The 20,759-nt window shown below is 46.5% G+C and overlaps 1 protein-coding gene across 2 annotated transcripts in view; it reads left to right on the top strand.

The window, feature by feature from the left end:
• The window catches only part of TANGO2 (transport and golgi organization 2 homolog), a 1,266,594-nt gene that overhangs the window by 1,235,368 nt on the left and 10,467 nt on the right, over positions 1-20,759 (top strand). For both annotated transcript variants that reach the window (XM_069620036.1, XM_069620037.1), the window contains one exon: positions 4,989-5,093. In XM_069620036.1, the coding sequence (XP_069476137.1) occupies positions 4,989-5,093 (105 nt within the window). The remainder of the gene's footprint in view (positions 1-4,988; positions 5,094-20,759) is intronic.

The raw sequence follows: 20,759 nt of genomic DNA, 5'->3' as shown, positions 1-20,759 counted from the left end.
ACCACGATTAAAGAACCACGAGACGTAGAACTGGAATGGTATGAGGAGGTCTGGGTAGATCTGGAAGAAACTGGCGACTGTATATATTTGACATGTACACCAGACGAGTATGCTAGGAGAGGTGAGAGCTTAAGGGGGGTGTGCAGAGCATGGATGCCTATAAAAGGAACCCCTGCATGGGATGGTGCAGTGTTAGAGGAACAAGAATGTAGAAGATTAGAAGAGCTAAAGAAATTCGTTACTTTAAGTAACGAAAGGGGGGAAATGTAGGGGAGGAATGGCCACGAGGCCCTCCTCACCTACAGCTCCCTCCCCAGGTGAGGACCATGGCTCGGTGGGCGCACCCTCATGCCACCCGGGCCCAGGTGGAGGAGGGTTCACCCGCCGACGACATTGCCCACACGCACCCTGTCTTTGCATTTACCAAAAATTAAGTTAGGCCTAGACGCCATCTTGCACAGCAAACATGGTGTGAGTTCAGCACACTGTAACGAGGCCCCCACCTTTGGAGGGCCTTTCATGCATCTCTGCCGCCTCAGCAGCCCTGGCAGATCCGCTGCGAGCGCGTTCCCATGAGAAAGTCGGAGATGAGCTAAACCCGAGATGCCAACACGGCAACATTATATTAGTAACAATGTGATATTGCACCCCGTATGACCCGGACCGCAAGGCCGGGGCAACGGGGAAAAAAGCTGAAGCATCACTATCTGAAGAAGGTAGAAAATAATTCAAGTATTGGTATTAATGAACTACCTCTGTTTAAAATGTGAATGAACCATAAAAATGTAACGTTATATGATATCCCTCCAGGTCTGGACTAATGCTGCTATAACCACGGAGAAAGATGTTGACCAAACGTGTAACCTCTATTTGTAAAAGTGTTTTTCAATAGTATGTAGAAACTTGAACTCATATATGTTTTGAATCACCCAAAGCGGCGAGCATCAATCTCTGTAGGCCATAACCTAGATATCCCTCGTATAACGTCTAATGTACATACAATACGCACACAATGTAGTGAACATAATGTTAGGTAATGAAAAGGTACTGGAACCGACTGTATTAAAGAAATGTGTAACGAAATTGAAATATATATATATATATGTGTGTCTGAATAACGTTAAAATAAGGCAGAACAGTATAAAACTTCTGCATTCACTGATCAGCAACGCACGAGGAAAATACCTTTGTGAGTATATGCAAGGTCATTCCCTCTCCCACCCCACCAAGCCTGCCAGATAAAAAAGCTAAGACTTGTGCCGCGCTCCCTCACCTCCCCCAACCAAGCTGGCGTTACTTCAGAGAGTCAGAGGCCCCGGCGCCGCAACCAAGGCCACAGCCCGCCACCTGTGTTATTTACAGCACGGTAATAAACCCACGGATGAACCCACTGATCTACCAGCACCCTCTCATAAATCCCACGAACCCCCCAAGAATCCTGACCCCGTGTAAGGACGACCCCCATCATTGGGACAAGACACAGAGACCCATCTATATAATAACTTCTAACGCAGCAGACAGACATGTATCACTCGGCCCAGGTCCCAGAGCCCCGTCCCGTGACCTAAAATACCGGTCAATAAGACACAGGTAAATCTCACCCCAACCGACAACCACCAGACCTCTCACGAGGTGCATTCCTCATGTGTTGTGTTTATTTTATAAGATAAGCTGGTGAAGCGATTTATTAATGAACGTAAATGTCATTTTCTGAATAACTGTAGTGTGCATGGCCTAGGGCAAATGAGACAGGAAAGGTATTCGTCATTGTCACAGGCTGCCCCAGCACATCAACACCGCACGGATGACCTCAAGCCGGCCTGCCAGGCCCAACCCAACCCACGAGGCTGACCAGTGACGTCGTCACGCCAAGACCAACCCCGCTGCAGCAACACCTATAGTTAGTCGACGCCACCCAATCCCAATTGACTTGTGCCCCCTATAGTGTTTAGGTGTTGATGACGTTTTTTGTATTAGAAATACGCCTGTCTTTGCTATTGTCAGGCAGAGCGCTCTCGTAGGTTGCAGAGTTCTTTGCATGCCTTATCCTTGGATAAACTCCCACTTACGCTCACCCGCACTCTGTCTTGGTCTTATTCCCACTACGGGAGAGTCCCTTATTGTCTCTCATTGCGGGGAGGATCGTGCTGAATTGGGGGCGCTTCCTTTCAGACGTCGTTCGCAGCAGTAACAGGCTGACAAGGCACCCTATTCAAGAACTGGAACCCACAAAAGCCAACCTACCTAACGCTCAATGAACAATGACGCACCAGCCTTGATAAAGACCCCTTGGGTCGAAACACGTGTCGGCTGACTACGAGATTATCACATCAAGAATAAAATGTCCTTTTTTTAAAAAAAATCTGAATACAAAGACACTTTTTAAAGAATAAATATTGTTTGCGCAAGATATCTGGGAACACAACTGAGAGATATTTGTGTTTTGTAAAACAAATCAGTGATTTTTCAGTGGCATAAAACATACAGGGCTTCGTTAAGACTTGCGGCGCTATCCTGGCGTAAATCCACCAGAATACTGCCCAAAAAAATGACTGTTACCACCACTTGGTGCAGAGGAATTTCTGCCAGATTACAACTGGCGGTAGCAGTGTAATTCCCCATTCATATTGAGTCCATATTGAGTCCATTGGACTAAATGTGGCTTTTTGGCTGAATTACCGCAGCGAAAATTCTGACTATTTCGGCGTTGAGTTGGAGGATTTACCTCCAGGATTTTCCTGGAGGCAAATCTTCCACTACAGGACCAAAATCGTAATTTGGTGTAGTGGTAAAGTTGGCAGCAATGGAGACACCGCCAACTTTACCACTTACTGTCAAACTCGTAATAAGGCCGTCATTTTCTTTGCGCAGAAGTACGTATGCAAGGTACTGTGGCAGATATTGAAGTCTTGGACTGGTTGATGAGTTTTCTGTATAATCACATATGACATATTTTATTTTAGCCCATGTGTTTGGAAAAAGTATTGTAAGATTTTTAAAGAATTGCAGTGGCTGGGAAGAGGAAATTCCTTTCCAAACTATCTTCTGCGACGGAAGCTCACAAAGTGGCTTACCTCATTAGTCAGTTGCATACCTGGAAAATAATGTCGCACAACAGCCAACCGGTTCCGCACATAGAGAAAAATAATTAGAGGAACATTGATCAGGGCATGCATTCTCTTTTGTCATCCCCTTTATGCGGTGCTCCAGATAAGATTTTGAAGTGGGGGTACATTACTCCCTCTATTTTAAAGTTAAGAGTAAAAATATTCTTTAGGGAGTAAAAATGTAAGTCCAATTCCCAATGGGAGTATTTTAAAAGCAAGTAAAATGTTTTCACTGGAAAACGGAAATGTTTTCACAATAATAATTCCTTTGCACCTAGTTATTCATACAATTTCATCAATTATCTTGATTGTATGGGTGGTGTCTTTAATGTAGGCTTTCAATTCAGGTACCCTTGGCCTTAGCACCTGATCAATGTATTCCGCTAGTTTCTCCGTGGCCCATCCTATGCCGCTTACTATTGGCCGACCTTTGGAATTTTGTCAAATGTCTTGTGCACTTTGGGCAAAAAATATATAGTGGGAAGGATAGGCTGTTTGACATGCAAGAAGGTTTTTTCCGCATCCGTAATTAGGCCTTTCCTGTGCCAATTACCAATTCATTCTTCCATTGATTTCATGATGTGTGTTTTGGGGTTGCTGGGTACATCTTCATAGCATTCCGGTGTTGTTAAATGATTATTGGCCATCAAATTGTAATCACATCTGTTCATTACAATGATGTTGCCGCCTTTGTCGGCCTCCTCAATTACTATTGAAGTGTCCTTCTTGAGGTCTTGAAGTGCTCTCCGCTGATTCTGAGTTAAGTTGTGCTGCAAATCGACTTTTTTCTTTTTAATTTTCTTTGTTTCTCCAAGATTATTAATGTCTCTTGTTACTGCTTTGAAAAATACTTCAATCATGTTCTCAGGTGAAAACTGAGGTGTACATTTGGACTTTGGTTTGAGCTCTTCTTCAATTAGTCCAATCGATGTTATGTGTAGTTCATGTTATGTCTCATGGATTTCATCAGATTCTGTGTCCTCCAAGTTTTTTAGAAGGTGTATATTCATGACAGTATGAACCAATGCATATCAATCATTACAGTGGTCAAGGTGGACACTACAATGATGAGAACTATAACATACACCATGTTCGTATAACATTGTTTACAACATTAACCTGTGAGAATTAACATGTAGGAAATTGAGTTTCATTTGTATTTTTATTTTTTCCCTTTTTTCTTTCTTTTTTGTTCAAACTCCTTATAATCCTACCCTCCACCCCTCCGTCTTCTCTGTCGCACATGAAATTTTACTTGTATTTCTTTACATTCATGTATGATTGATTAATTTGATGCAGTGGTTTAGAGATATGCCCTGTTTTGAGAAAGGCTCAGTGTGAGCCGAAACACGTGTCAATAAAAAGGGCCCCCCTATGGGAGAAATATGATTTAAAAACTCACAAATAACTTTGTTTCAATATTTAAAAATTGGAATTCGATAAACCAAGTGTGGCGCAGTCACTGTGTGAAACCGCCAAAAAATACTTTACAACCTCAGAGGGGGGGGTAGTGGTTCCTCTGAACTTACCTTTCACACCGACGCAACACCAGCACATTTGCATATCCAATTAGGTCGCAAGACCCAAGAAGTTGACCCCTAACAATCAGCCCATTTTTGTTCACATAAATTATAGACGTGTTCCCATGACACTAATCACAGCGGTTGTTATTATTACAAAACTCAAGAGTGACAGAATGATCTACTGATAAGACTGAAAGGCTGAGCCGTACCAGAGATTCCCACCTGATAAAAAAAACACGCTAAAAACAGGCACACTAACTCGCTGTCTCAGGGTGTAAGATTATTGTATGAGCTGAAAGCTCTAATTGAAAGCCGATTTTGGGAGGAGTCTCTCAGCATGTTCACATCTGTTTTCCAGGCAGTTGCCAGACCCGTCCATCCTGGACCAGGGGAAGGAGTTTATTCGGCCCATTATGGAGAAATATTCCGCAGTGTGTGTGCGTGCTCCTGGATACGGAACACGGTAAGTATATTCCTTGCTTCCCTCCACCACCCTTGGCGTTTGTCCCGCATTAATCACATCTCTGATGACCAAAGGATCGGCAGCCGTGGCCATCTGACTATTACCCAAATAACAGTAATTTGTAGTACCCACATGTTGTCAATATTCTAGCAGAGGTTTCCTTGACCAGGCAGGAACCAGTAAGTCCTTCTAGCTGAGATGATGGCAAAGGTAAATACATCAATGCGTATTCCCTCCACTCTGGGTCACAAATACCTTTCACCATTATTAACTTGTCCAGATGCCCTGAGCAAGATAGTGTGTTCCTTTGATTTAGGTAAGCGTATACGTGTTAGACTGTCTTCACATAAAGAAAGGCCCAGCACAGGGGTCTGCAACCTGCAGCTCTCCTGACTACCATGACCCCTCAACATTGACAATGCTGCCTTGTGTTGATCTGGAGAGACACATGTTGCAGACCTCTGTTCTGCTGCTAAAACGTACTAACTTGTGTCTGCTAAGCATGCGACTTCTTTTGTAAAGCAGAAGCTAAAGCCCAAAGTAGATTCAACTCACAAAACATGTGGGTATGTGTTGAATCATTGTTTGTGTGTGTGGAAAGTAGGGAGGTATGTTGTATTTGCATGAGTGGATGGGCCGTCTGAGTGAGATTGGACCCAAATATCCAAAGTGGAAGATCCTTTGATGCAAGGCAGAGCTCTTTCAGATGACAGAGCGGCAATCTTCCAAGCTCAGGAGTCTTTGGCCGGATAGCCTTTGTACCCTGAGGGGTGAGATTCACAGATGCATCCAGGTACGCAGAGTCTTCTGTGAAACAAACCACTGAGTAGAGTTCAATAGAAGAAAGGTACCAGCTATTTGTGAGAAGGGAAAGCCTGTGCGTGATCTCCTTCTTCAAACCCTGACATTGGTGTGCTCACTGGAGGGTTGCCTGCATAGTTTATGGGATCGTGCATGGGGCCAGTGAGAAAGGGGGGCTTTAGTAAGCTTAGTTACTCATGATTCTTTGTGCTTAGTCTTCTTCAAGCTAAAGTCTTCCCTTAGCCAGCACTGCAGCCCTATTCGCCAAAACCCATGCTCGGTAGGAGATGACTGACTGAGTTTGGTTGTCCAATGAAAGTGGGGATTTTTGCAAAGCTGCTGAAACCTGTGTTCAGTTTACTATATGTAGTCCTCTGCAGGAGGCTGAGTATATGCAAAGTGAACTTTGTTGAAGAGCATTTATGAAATCGTGTTGCAATCTGTGTGGTTTGTCTGAGCCTTCATAGAAAAGCCAGTTCTTTCTTAAATGCAACGCTGCTCAATGGGGTGCTTGAGAACAATTTCTAGCAATGTACTGTGGTAATGTGGGCAGACTGTACATGTGAATTCATGAGGAATACAATTTTAAGAGAAAACAAGATGGAGGACTTTACTGGGGGTGCAGTCAGGACACATGGTTCGGTTCACCTGACTGGTTATGGTATCTGTTCCAAAGTCCAAAAATCTATGCTTGTTATGAAATGTACAAGCACTTCTCCAAAAGCGTATCCTTAGCTATTAAATGTGTTAATTGCCATGTGGCTATAACTCGCATCTCTTAAACTTTCAGTGCTTTGCACTAGTAAAGTGAGGGATTAATAAACTTGCTATTTACTTTAAAGTTCATCTGACTATGCGTTACCTTTAGAACTTTGTGATTTCTTGTGTTTGCTGGTGGAAAGTCCAAAGCCCACTTCCCATCTGAGAGTTTAGGCTTGGTGTCCAACCGCGTTACCAATAGGTCAAAAGGGACACTAATCACCCGACAATTTCTGGCCCTAACTTGGGCTGAATAAAAATATCCTTAACCAATTCAATGCAACCAGTGGTTGGTCTTTCAGTTTCTTTATCCAAGATCCCCTGGAACTTGGACTTCAATAAATAGTGGGCAATGGATCTCCACTCTATCTCTTTCTCCGAGGAATCTGAGACTTGTCTTTAGTGTCGATTATGCAACTTTGCCCACCCACTCTCGTGCTGAGAGGAACCTGGGAGTGCAGTCTTCTTTTCCCAGTATGCAATGTCTCTCCACTCAAGTCTTTTTCAGAGAGAAACTGGGACCTCTGACTTCAATTCCCAATATGCACTGATTCTCCACTGAATCTTCCAGCCACTGTATTCCTTGTCTGAAGTTTCTGCCGTAACACGTTGAGACTCTGTTGCCCCTTCTCATCTCTCCGTTGGTCCCACCAGTTCTCCTTCCTAGCATGTCATCTTGGAATCCCAATCATTAATCCCCAGCCTTCAAGCAGCTCTGCCCCTCTCTAGTGTATGGTCCTAAATGTGTTCTGCTCACTACACCAGCTTTCTTTCCAGCTCCTGACGCTCACGGCCCCTCTTATTCCAGCGATTGCGATTGGCCACTGCAGTTATTTTCCAGTTCCTGCCTCTGCCTATGGAAGTCTTCGGGCAGTTCCCCGACTCAGCAACATCTGATTTGGCCATGCCGGTCTCTGCATCCCCTTACTGCTTTAATGTCAGACATTGGGCAACGTTCATCTTCTCTCCTTCTCTGTTGTGAGTTCCACTCTCTGGCGGTACCAAAGCTATTCAGCAGCTTGCATCTCCCTGGCATACTTAGGACTGCATCTCCAGCAATGCCAACAACACCTCCAGCACCAATTCTGTCGCTGAGATCTTCTCCCTTTCTTTTCCCCTGCTCTGCCGCAGGATTTCACCCGTAACCATTATCTTGGAAAAAAACTTCAGGCTTTTATCTGTTGTTCACTGTATGTAGGGAACACCACGAAACTGCCACAGATAAACATGGCACTCTTGTTTTCTGGAACATGTTGTTAGCTCATGTGCAATGAGCCATAATAGTTCCAGACTTCCATATAACCAAAAAAAACTGGGTAAATCACTTATGTATGTGTTTATGTTTAAGTATTTTTAGACCTCAGCGGTCTCCCAATACAAGCATCTAGGCGCTATGTACCGTGATGAAGCTTCCTGCCTAACCCTACAGACATTCAATGGTGGAACAAGGGGGAACACGCCTCCCAGAGCTAGTGGACGATGAGTCCAAGAGTGGCGTTGGGAGGATTCACTGGTACCCTCTTCATCCACACTTAGTCTGTGCCCTAAGGCAGGGGCCGAAGCATGTGGCCATTGGACTTTACTATCCCATTAAGGGAGGCTTAATGGACTAAGTTTGTGAAGCAGAAACAATATAGAATCACTCCTACTATACCTTTCCCATACCCAAAGGAATGGATGTTGTGTCCTTCTTTATCAGAGACAACTGTATACACTATCCCTTTAAGAGAACAGAAATCTGCGAGTAAAAAACTATTTAGTAAAGGAAATAAATTCCTTTGCTGTGACCCACTAACACCCACTGAGACATCTGTGAGGGGTCAGAAATGAGAGACGGAAACAAAGTAGTGGGGTTCTCCACATTTGCCATGATATTTAAACATAAAGGGTGGAATGAAGGCCTATCTATCCCTATCCTAATGAGAATGCCCCTACCTGTGAAACCAAAACTTAAGCAAGTTGACCGTGTGTACAATTTGAGTCTGACCCTCACACTGTCCCTTGTGTGAAGAGAAGTAGGGGTGGAAAGAAGTAACTTGAAATTATTCCAAATGTTTGCTATAGTGGAAGGTGAAGGTGACTCGTACAAACGTGCTCATTCTGTTTGCTTAAATGATAGCTGTTGTTGAAGTGGAAGGGCACACAGTGTTGCACTTTATCATTTGGACAGCAGAGGGCAACCTAACACTGATAGATTGCATCAGCTGAGTACAGAAACATACCGTTATGCTCACCTAGTCTCCATAGGGGCGCCGAACGGAACTGGACGGTCCGATGCTGAATGGCTCCACGTGCCTCCTCTGTTTGCCCCTTCCATCACGAAAAGCAGATTTGCCTAAAATGTTAAAACAAAATGTTACCTAACCATAAGGAGGAGGACCGACTCCCACCTCCCGTGGCCTCCTTGTGCACCCCTCTGCTATGTCTCACGTTAATGTTATGAATGGCAGACTCTCCATTCTGGACTGTATGCAGGGGTGCGTAGCAGTTCAAGGATCTAGTTACTTCACTGATCCTGAAGAGTTCCAGACAACTATGACTCAATGGGGTAAGTCTTTATACCAATGGTATGGCTTGTTTTAGAGTTCAAGTTGTAAAAGTTCACTCTGGTGCCTCTTCTTTGCAGGTTTCCCCTTGGTGCATAAAAGGAAGCAGACTCCTCCCCAGAAATGTTGAGCTGAATTCCAAGGTAGCTTTCCACGCCAGCTTTATGCGATAATGTTTTAACATACGGTATTGTTCTTCTGCGCAGCTAACCTGCTGTTCTTTTTCTATTCTGCAGGTGCGGTACCTCCGGGGCGGAGATCGTGTGATGTCATGAGGGATTGCAAGGGAATGCAGCCTTCAGGTGAGTTGTAGCGCTGCATAAGATTTAAATGTCTTTAATGAGGCCCTTCCCCGTTGCGCAGCTAACCCGATGCCTTCTTTGTGTTCGACAAGTGCGGCAGCTTCAGAGCGGCGATCGGGTGATGGTGCTTCGATGGATCACAAGGGTGAGCTGCCTTCTGGTAAGTATTAGCATTGCGCAGCGTTGTAATGTCTTTAACGTGGTCTGTGCGGCTAACCTAGTGTCTTCCTTTCAGCTCAGCAGAAGCGGAGACTCCCGAGCGATCGGGATGGAGCATCAGGTAAGACTCTTGTTCAGTTTCTCCCCTCTCTTCTTTCCTTGCAGGTAGCTCGTGATAATCTGGACGGGCTTGGTTGAAGACTGGCCTGGAGTAAGCAGACACTGTGAGCGTTACGCTGCAGGAGTGCAGAATAGCGCGAAGCGTGTTCTGTTCTGAGGGCGTGGTTTAAATAGCCTTCCAGAAGTAGTCTTCAGGTAAAGTAGTCCCTCCAACCACACCCTATCAAATAGTTCCTAGGTAAAGTAGTCCCTTCAGCCTGCCTCAGGCTGGTCTGCACGTGGTTCTCTTATTTTGTAACCTGCCTTGCCTGAAAGGGCAGTATGAGCCTGGCGCCAACTGCGCCAGGACTGAGTCCAGGAAGCCCTTAGGCAATCCTTTGGGGCCTTAAAGGTCCCCATGGGTGCCAGTACCCTGGGAAGGCTGGTCTGGGGGCAAGCACCGTGACAAAACAAACGTTTTATATATATAGATGGCAAAACCAAATGCCTCCTTCATAAAACACTTTTCTCAGGATGGTAAAACCAAATGTCTCTTTTATAGAACTGTTCCTTTCCTGTTATACTCCCCTGCCAGGAATTTCTCAACTCTTTTAACTGAAAAACTATTGGTATGCTGGTTTACTCTCCTGCCAGGAATATCTCCCCTTTCTCTCACATAGATTTATTTATTTAATCATAATTTATATTTATTAGATCCCCTGGTATATTCTCCTGCCAGGCATCACTTTCCAAAAAGGATTATTACCTGATATTATCAGGTTTTTCCGCAATCTTCCTTCCACTTTAGGTATCACACAACCATACTACTTCAGTAACTCAACTTGTTGACTTCAGTGGTTACTTGTACCAATTTCCCCTCATGCAGACATATCATATATGAGGGTTTGTTCAAGCCCTGTCTGCAAACCTTCCTTTCAATCTCTCTTTGCAATGCTTGTCCTAGATTTCCCCCAACTGACATCTCATGTCAGGAGATCTGCACAGCTCTTGCCTCCTTATGTCTCTTACAATATCTCTTGATTCAAGGCAATGTGGTTTCCATGTTTCCCCCAACTGACATCTCATGTCAGGAGATCTGCACAGCTCTTGCCTCCTTATGTCTCTTACAATATCTCTTGATTCAAGGCAATGTGGTTTCCGTGTTTCCCCCAACTGACATCTCATGTCAGGAGAATTGTACCGAGTTTGCCTATTTATTTCACTCTCAAAGTGTCTTGGTTTATGGCAATGCTAATTCCAAATTTCCCCCAACTGACATCCCATGTCAGGAGACTTGCAACATGTTTGCCTTCTCTTTATAACTTAATTCGATCGATATTCAAAAGTATATTTTTCATATACTTGTTAATGTCTCTGCACGTCCATGGGCCCCCTTTTTGCTCAGGCTGACTCACCAGTAAACTGTGTTGTTGCTGCGAGCATCTTTCATGGGGCGGGCTTCCCCATTCTGCACAGAGGTTTGTTCCGTTCTTGGTCAGTGTGAACTGCCTTCACTGCCAGAACCTGCGAAGCTCAGCAGGGCCTCTCCTTCTCTGACCGAGCTGCATGTAGTTCACCGTAGATTCTCCTCTCCGCTCGAAAGCCCTGCTGCAGGCAGCCGTTCACCAATCTCCTCACGGCTTCTCTCCTGGAAACTGCCTATATCACCGGTCTCGCTTTCTGCTCCGAGCACGATGCTGTGTCTCTTCACTTCTCTTCAATCACACAGCTGCAGGTAACCTTCAGGTTTAAATGTCCTGCGCAGTTGAGTCAATCTTGGACAACTAGAATGCACTTCAAACTTAAGGTCACATTTCCTCCCCATTGACTCCTTGCTTTTCTTCTTTGTCCCAGTACGCCAAGCCTTATGGGAACTGGAGTCCACATAGATTTTAGACTTTACAGGGTGATATTGCTTGAAACACTTGTTAAAGAAAAGATTGTCAGAACCAGGAGAGGTTATGTGAATATTATGTGTTGTGCTGTTTTTCTCAGAACTCCTATCCAGTTCAAAATCCTTATAGTCAAAATATGTTGAATGTAAACCATGCATACCTGAGGGGCAAATGTTATTCTGTGGGGGAGGGTTTTTATACACAGTGGTTTTGGTTTTAACATGGGAATGATGTGTTAAATTACAACATGCCATCAGATATTCAGGGATTATGGGCTCTTCCTCTTCACATACAGAGGAATACTGCTTCTCTCCTACATAGGTCATCACATCTCCCCTACAGCCATCTACTCCCATGTAATCCTCCCTCATAATGCCACCCCCAGGATCAGGATCAGGTAGTGGCTGCCTTCCCATGGCCACGTGGGAGTAGACTTTAGGCTTTGGATTCATCACACATCAGAGGCACATTAGGTTTCCTTGCGGAACTCACGCTGCAAGGCCGCTCCGACATCAGAGGCATATTCCGTTCTTTTACAGCACTGCAAACAATGGCTTATTTTTACCCTTTTCAGTCTGGTTTTTGTCCGGGCTGTGGCACTGAGTCGGTTCTTGTCTCTGTAGTGGATCATCTTACTCGGTTCTCAGATCAATGTTGGGTTGGAGCACTGATCTGGTTCGATTTGTCAGCTGCGTTTATCACCATCGATCACTCCATCCTGCTAGATACGGTGACTGTGGTGGGTATCTCCGGCTCGGTCGGGACCTGCTTCTGGCCTTTCTTGACCAACTGGTCGCATTCGCTCTCACTTCCCCTGTACCAATCTGCCCCTTCCTTTATTACATGTGGGTTTCCCAAGGCTCTTCTCTTTCTCCCATTGTGTTTAATGTTTACATCCAGCCTTTAACCAAACTCATCCAGTCCCAAGGCTTCCATTTTTTATTCCTATGCCTACGACACGCAGATAGTTGCGTCTCAATCTTTCTCAGCAGGATGCTGCGGACTGTCCCTGTTGCTACCTGGAATCTGTGGGTAACTGGATGAGTAACAACTGGCTAAAATTGAATGGATATAAAACAGAGGTTCTGGTGATCGGCCCCCATCGGCCAGCTCTTTTGGACACCAGCCTATTTCTGCGGTGAAGGACCTGCGCCAAATTGGCAATTTTTAAATAAAGAATCCTTTGAAAGGTTCTTCCTTTTTTGCCGTCCCGCCTGCATGCTCCTGTGGTTGTCTTCTGTTTTCAGTGCTAGGAACTATTGCAATTCTCTCCTTTTGACTCAGCCGGCTTATCTTTTAAAGCGCTTATAAATGTTGCAGAACTCTGCAGCTAAAGTAGCTACGCAGTCTCCTTACCGAGTCTCCATCCATCCAGCCCGGCGCCTTCTTCGTTAGCTTCCTGTATCACGCCGTATTGAATTGAAATCACTTAAATTGTCCCCGGTGCCATCTACGGCACCGGCGCTGAATATCTACAGGTGAAATGTTGTCCCTAAATCCCGACTCGGTCTTTGAGATCTGAAAACGGCCTTTTGCTTCATATACCACGTTTCCATTGCTCCAGGATTGGGAGACAAGCCTTCTCTGTGGCTGCTGCTGCCCTATGGAATAAACTCCTGCGTTCTCTGCATGCTATTCAAAATCACTGATTGTTCTGGTGTTATTTAAAAAAAAAAATGTTTTTGTTACTTGCCTCCTTCTTTGCTTTTATCAGTTGTGGAGTGCCATGATGCCTTAGTTGGTGTAAGTCGCGCTTTACAAATTGTATTAACAAAACATACCATAACTTGCTCCACAAGCCTGCTCTGTCCTTGGAGGGTTACATGTCTTTTTAACAAAACTATTTATGAAGAATGCACTTATAACGAAACTATTTTTTGGGGGAGTCCCCGCCAAACCCTAATTTCTCACCCCTAAAAACCCACCCCAACCGTTTCCCAAAAAGATGTAACCCTTTACCCCACCCCCAAGTGCATTCTTCATAAAATGTTTTGTTATAAAACATTCGATATAGGTTCATTCTTCATAACATTTTCGAAATAAAGACTGCATACCGCCTCTGAGACATGCCACGTTTTGCTCCAGCACTCGAGTCGCGAGCCTGCCTTAAGGCCAGAGGCAGACCACGTGTTCCTATAGCAATCACACAGTGTGGATGCCTCAGACATCAATGTCTCGTCTGTTTCTATGCAGCAAAGTCCTCAAGAACTCACGCAGGGAGATGGCACCACACTTAAATGGGCTCACCTTGTCTTCTATCGGTTAACATTCCTGCAGAGCAGACTTCCAGGCTCCAAATGGGAGCGTTCTAGACTCCCAGGAGCAGTATAATCGCCACCATTAATGAAAGTCAAATCCAAAATGGTGGGTCAGCTTTTTGAAGGCTTGGTACCACCACAGGTGAAATGATTAAATATAACCAATCACAGCCCTTCACTTATTTATTTACATCCCCAGGTGCCCGTTAAATCCATAACTGGCAAAGAAGAAAACGAGATCCAGAGAAGATAAGCGAAGAAAGGTGCAGAAACCATTTAAACCCAGAACTGACAACCAGGATAAGAGACCCTGAGAAGCACAGTGAAGAAGGGTGCAAGAGACTCTTTAAGCAAACACTGAGAGCTAAGGGAGTCCTCCTGAGAAAAAGCAGGACAGCGTGCCATAATCACCGCCATGGGGGGTGACTCACGGGGCCAAGTGCCATCCCGTGTTAGTGAATGACGACCCTGGGCTGCCCTACGGGTAGGATCCCTTGGCCACCCACCTATGGCCCCCATCACGAAGCAGGGGACAATCTCAGTGCTCCATTGCAGATAAGGCCTAGTGGTCTTCCAGCCATCTAGAGCAGGACAGCTGTGATAGCCTTGGCCCTTTCCAGACCCCTAGAAAGAGCATCCAGGTCAGTGGTAGTGAGCCCCGCCTCCAATGGAGAGAGCCCAAAGCTTTTTCTCTTTCTAGCAGACCCGCATTTCCAGCATTTGCTCTAGCCCTGGTCCATTTCATGTGTGTGACATTAGTAACGTTTGTCCTAATACTTTGAGAATTCCACTTGCAGTGTTAGAGAATTCTCTTCATAGCCCCGATGAGGCCCGCGCCGGATGGAGTTACCTTTTCGTTGTCTCCAGGCAGATGACTCCCTCACCGGGGATCTATGTTGCGATTTCCCTGCGTGCCAGCACACTTTTCACATTCAGAGAGTTTGGAAAGCTTACCAAGGGTTTGGGCCTCATTACAAGGTCGATTGTGTGGGGAAGAAAGTGGTGGTCCTTCTGTTGCACCCTCTTTTTTGGGTGGTCCGAGAATTACTGCCGTTTTTCCTGCACCTCTGAATTATACATTTGTGGGTTATTTACCTTCAGCAACAGGCTAGTGGTAAATTCTTCACTCTACCTCCAGAAATCGGCCACCTTTCCACACGGTAAATCCGTCAGCGGTACACTTGCCAAAAATCCTCATGGAGTCCTATAATTGAGCAATGACTCCGTCATATCATCACTTGTCATCCCATGGAACACCAACGGGATGACGTGGCAGTAACGGCAGTTGAGATTGGTAGTTATTCCGCTGATTTATCACCGAATTCCAAAATCGTAATGCGGCAGCTTATCCCACATAGAGTTCACACACTGCGGGAGTAGAAGAATGCAGGGTCCTGTACAAGCATCGGAAGAAAGGGGCTTAGAGGGCGAAGTGCAATCCAAGAAGCCGGACAAGCCAGACGATGGCTCGGTGTGGCCCCAATACGTCCAAAGTGAGGCAATCCCAACCACCCCCCAATTACCAAACACAGGTGCAGCCACTCACTCACTAAGAGCCCAGGGAGGCCACTATAAAACCCACGGAGCCCTGACAGCCGGAGTGGGTTGGAGGAGCAGAGGCCTCGAGTTCTGCGGTGGCTGCAGATTAGAGAGACTTGGAGGAGCTGGTGAAAGGTAAGAGATTGGAGGAGGATGTGGTAAGACCATGTATGCACGAAGAGGTGGTAATCAGGAGTTGATGGTAAGGCCAAGGCGGCAGAAAGAAGTGGTAACATCAGGTGGTGAAGAAGGTGGTACAGAAAAGGAGGGGTGATACCATTAGGGAGCGACAATGAGACACAGACAGAGGTAGCCGAAGTGGTCAAATCAGATGTCAAGGGAGTACTGAGTAGGAGGAGGTGGTAACGTCGAGCGGTGACGGTGGTATCACACTACTGTAAGTCTTGTGGTACAAGAAAGCCTGCAAGTATTGCTGAAGAACGGTTCTGGAAACTTAAGACCTTGCAACATCAAGGAACCACAACCCTCCTCCTACCTTGAGCTATAAGGAGTGACCAGAGATAAGAGGGGTCCACTAAGGAGAAGACATCCTGACACATTTTTCCATTTGAGAAGATCCTGTTTCTGTTAACTCTGGACCCTTTCTTTTAACTATTCCAAATAAAGGTGTTGTACTAGATGTGAGGTCTTGGCACACTTCTTGGTCGCAGACGGCTCAAGGCAACCTAACTTATGCCAGCCTGCGGGCCGACCTGGAGGGACCCCAGGATACAAGAGCACTTCTACACTTTCATTTGGTTTAGAATAACTCCATGAATTGCTTGGCTAACCTGTGTTATTTGCCACAAATAAAGGGCAATTTGAACTGCATTTCTGTCTTGGGCTGGTCAGTTATTTCCTTGACCATCGTGGCAGTACCCAGTACACTGATGAAAATGTATATTAAACGGTGTGTGCAAACAGATTGCCTATGGATGTTTACTAAAAGATAAGCTGGCCGGGCTGGGGTATAGCTTCACTCCAGTGGCAGCATTTCCCACCTCTGATCCCCCAGAAATGACAGAGCAGCCTCCTACTCTGGATTCCTGAGTTTTAGGGACAGTTAGATGACGGGTTCCCAAAGAAAGCCAAAGCTCTAGAGAGTTTTTAGGATTTGAATCTCTGAGATCAAAGGTGGGGGTGACCCAACACTGAGTTATTGTTCTGGGGATAGCTCGGGGGCAACGCGTTTGTCTTGGAAGCCGAGGCATCACTAGTAGGGGGTTGAAGCTCAGGGGCTACAACCAAAAGGCAAGCTAGCCCTGAGTCCCGATGTGGGCAAAGCCCCAGATCTTTTCCAGACTTAACAACACCCCTGCTTGGAAGCAAGAAAACACAGAGCAACACAGGTTTGAATCCCGATCTCGCGCTTAGAAACCAATCTCTGGTATCAAACACACAGCTATTAAAATCTTAATCTTATATAGCATTACAATTGCAAATCACAAGTTAATACATTTGAAAAGGTCCTTCCATACATAAAACATTGCAAAATTGAAGAAAAGATATTCTCCATTCTAGACCAAGATTGATCAGTTTGAATTATATTTATATCATGATATAAGCTGGTATATCCTTTTTAAATAAACATCCATATAATTGGGAGAGCCAGTCAAAAGCTGGTGAGCCGTTTCTATAGTCGTATTGCGGGGACGGCACTTACGATTTTGTAAAGGCATCCCTGTCCGAGCCCCAATTCTAAAATAAAGTAGGTAGGTAGGTAGGTTGAAGCCAAAGTTGCATAATAAAACTCAAAATAGTTCTGTCTTTACTCCTTCCAATTAAACAGACTGGAGTTGTCTGAGTGCATACTTCGAAGCTCTTGTGTGGAGCCTGTGTGCATGATCGAAGCGAGACGTAGCGGAGGCGAATGTAATGTTAGGATGCTGCGAGACATTTAGGTATTAACTGCCAGGCTATTATGCAAGTCTCTGCAAAAAGGACAAGCATATGAGTCCTTGGCACTTTAGGGGTTAAATGGGTGTCTCAAAGTATTTAGGTGGAAGCAGCAGCATTGTACCACTTTGATATCCGGTATCAGCAATAGTTTATTGAAAAAATATCCATGTTCCTGACAGTATCGATGGGCATAGACAATGTGGCAAGGGTCGATTAATTTCATACATCATGAGGCTTAATGTAATGCTTGATGACCATCCATATATCAACACTCAGGATATATTATCACAGAATATCAGAGCGGTTCATGTGGCTTCCCTGCAGCCCGAGTAGAAGTTGTGTTTCATCAGCATAGTTGTAAAAGTCAAGTCCATGAAAGTAGACTATAATTTACGGAAGTCTTTTCTCATGACTGTTTCCTTGATACAGTCTTTAATGATTTATTTTGGCTATGTCCTAGAATCATCAGGAGACTGTAACCTTTGGCTCTCCAGTTGTTTTTGAGCTACATCATCCATGAGCGCTCCCCAGCATAGTCAACGATGAGGGATCATGGGAGTCATAGTACAAAACATCTGGAGGCCCGCAGGTTGCAGACCTCAGAAGGGCACTCATGAGATATACATTCCCAGAGTAGGCAGACTCTTCATGACTTGCACATTATGACACTTCACAATTCTGCCACATGACTAGACTATATCCATTTATTTATTGGATATTTATTGGGTGTTTCAAGGCGCCACAAGACAAAATGGAGATGGGGGAGGGGAACAAGGGAGAAAGATAGAATAACGGTCCTACTAGGCATTGTGACATTCGAATCGTGCAAGTGCAGAACAAGAAGTGTGAGGGACGGCGGAGTGCTGGTCTGCGCAAAACGATGTGCTAAGGTGGGAAGGGAAAAGGGTGAAGGCTCAAGTGCAAGTGCTAAGGGGGAAGCCAGAGGCAAAGTGCCAGGGAATGCCGGTAAGGGCATGAAAAAGGAGGGCGTGGGGGCATACTGGGTTGGGGGATTGGATCCCTGTAGTACTCAGAGGGAACCGGGCAGCCAGTCACTGGAGCAGAAGAAGGTGTTAGCAGGGGAGGGGGGGAGTGAAGGAGGAGGAGAAAAGAAGGGTCTTGAGGAGCTTCGAGAACATAAGGAGATCCGGCTCAAGCCTGAACGGGGCGGGGAGAACATTCGAGAGGGAGGCTCCTACGGAGTAGAGAGCAATCTACCTCCCACTCTCTACTTAGAGAAGCATCTGATCTGTAGAGAGTTGGAGCTAGAAGACTGAAGAGCTCCTCCAGGGAGGTATTTAGGGAGGGAGGTTGGATGTAGTGATTTCCCAGGCCCCAGAAAGCCTTGTGGATGATGCAGAGGGCCTTGAACTTAATCCTAGCAGCAACTGGCAGCCAGTGGAGAGAAAGTAGGGCTGGAGCGATGGAGTCCCTGGGCTTGAGGCCAATAATAATTCTTGCAGTGCTATTGTGGATTAGTTGAAGGGAGGATGAAGGAAGATTGAGGAAGAGGCTGTTGCAGTACTCAAGCCTAGAGAGGACCAGAGCGCTGGAGATATTGAGTTCCTGGGGGAAGGTGAGGAAAGGGAGAATACCTCTGAGGAGGTGCAGCTGATAGTGGGCCTTCTTGGCAAGGTCCCTGATGTGAGTAGAGAAGGAGAGAGACGAATCAAAGATGACACCAAGGTTTTTTGCCTCACAGGGATGAAAAAAGGCTCTGGAATTCTCACTAGGCCTCTCGCCCCCTGCTGCAAGAGGCTCTGACCCCCTTTTGAAAAGGTCAGGGTATTGGTCTTGTCACAACCACCACAACTTAACTCAGTGGTTGGGATGCAGCTCATGCCCATCACGCATGCATAATACATGTCATCCGCCACTTTATCATTTCAAACTGATTCACGTTGTCCTTTTGAACGCATACATGTAACATACCCCCTTCGTCCGGTCTCAATCTGTGGTCTGCCTCAATGGATCTACAAGAACCCAATCCAACACAAACATGCCTGTGTCCCTCTGCATCACCCCTTCCCTGTGTCCCTCTGCATCACCCCTTCCCTGTGTCCCTCTGCATCACCCCTTCCCTGTGTCCCTCTGCATCACCCCTTCCCTGTGTCCCTCTGCCACTCCTTCCCTGTGTCCCTCTGCATCGCTCCTTTCCTATGTCCCCCTGCATCGCCGCTTCCCTGTGTCCCTCTGCATCACCCCTTCCCTGTGTCCCTCTGCATCACCCCTTCCCTGTGTCCCTCTGCATCGCCCCTTCCCTGTGTCCCTCTGCATCGCCCCTTCCCTGTGTCCCTCTGCATCACCCCTTCCCTGTGTCCCTCTGCATCGCCCCTTCCCTGTGTCCCTCTGCATCATCCCTTCCCTGTGTCCCTCTGCATCGCCCCTTCCCTGTGTCCCTCTGCATCAGCCCTTCCCTGTGTCCCTCTGCATCGCCCCTTCCCTGTGTCCCTCTGCATCACCCCTTCCCTGTGTCCCTCTGCATCACCCCTTCCCTGTGTCCCTCTGCATCATCCCTTCCCTGTGTCCCTCTGATTGTGCCCCTTCTTTCCCAGCCTCTTATCCAGGGCTGAAGTCGAGGGGACACGCGGGTGGATAGAGTCCACCCATATTTTTCAGCGGGCGTATGCCGCCCTCCCCCCTCCTTGTATTTCAGTGGCCAGGCATAAAACGAAAAGTGTGATGTCGTCACATAACTCCCTAGTCACGTGGGAAAGAACACGGGGCAGCAGGAAGGGGAGGGACGGGATATGACGTAGGTTAAGCACTTCTGGGTATCGTGTAGAAAATAAAGGATGTGTTAATGAAGACTCCGCGTCCGTGCCTTATTTTGGAGTCTGACACCTTACACATCTCGACACTGGCGACGAAGGAACTCACGCAGCAAACACACGGCAGTGTACGGCGTACGGCGGGTGGGAGTGAGTATACTCCCCGCCAGCTGAGACTCTCCCCAGGAGTCCGAGCGAGGTCTTGCAAGCACCTGTCAATGGCGACAGGTAGATTATCGGGTAGAGCGCGGCGGCTCCCTGCAATTGTCACGTACGTTTCGCAAGTGGAGCGCATCGGCTCCTTGCGACCGCTCCAGAGTGGCAAATTCATCCGTGAGTGAAGCGCATCGGCTCCTCACACAGAAGCGCGTGAGTGGAGCGTGTCGGCTCCACACAGCGTTTCCCTCGCCAACAGCGTGCAGGAATTTCGCGGGTGGAGCGCGTCGGCTCCCCCCGACGTCTCACTTTCCGTGGAAGGGATTCGGCCCGTGAGTGGAGCGCATCGGCTCCTCGCGCTGAAGCGTGTGAGTGGAGCGTGTCGGCTCCTCACAGCGTTTCCCGCCAAAAGGCAGTGACACCAGTGGGTGGAGCGCATCGGCTCCCCACGCTCACACAGGTACGCTCGAATCAAGCACACG

Source organism: Ambystoma mexicanum, chromosome 10 (assembly GCF_040938575.1).
Source record: "Ambystoma mexicanum isolate Mex_15411 chromosome 10, UKY_AmexF1_1, whole genome shotgun sequence".
NCBI classification, from domain to species: Eukaryota; Metazoa; Chordata; class Amphibia; order Caudata; family Ambystomatidae; genus Ambystoma; species Ambystoma mexicanum.
Note: the sequence above shows the minus strand (reverse complement) of the source record. Positions and strands in the feature narration are given on the sequence as shown.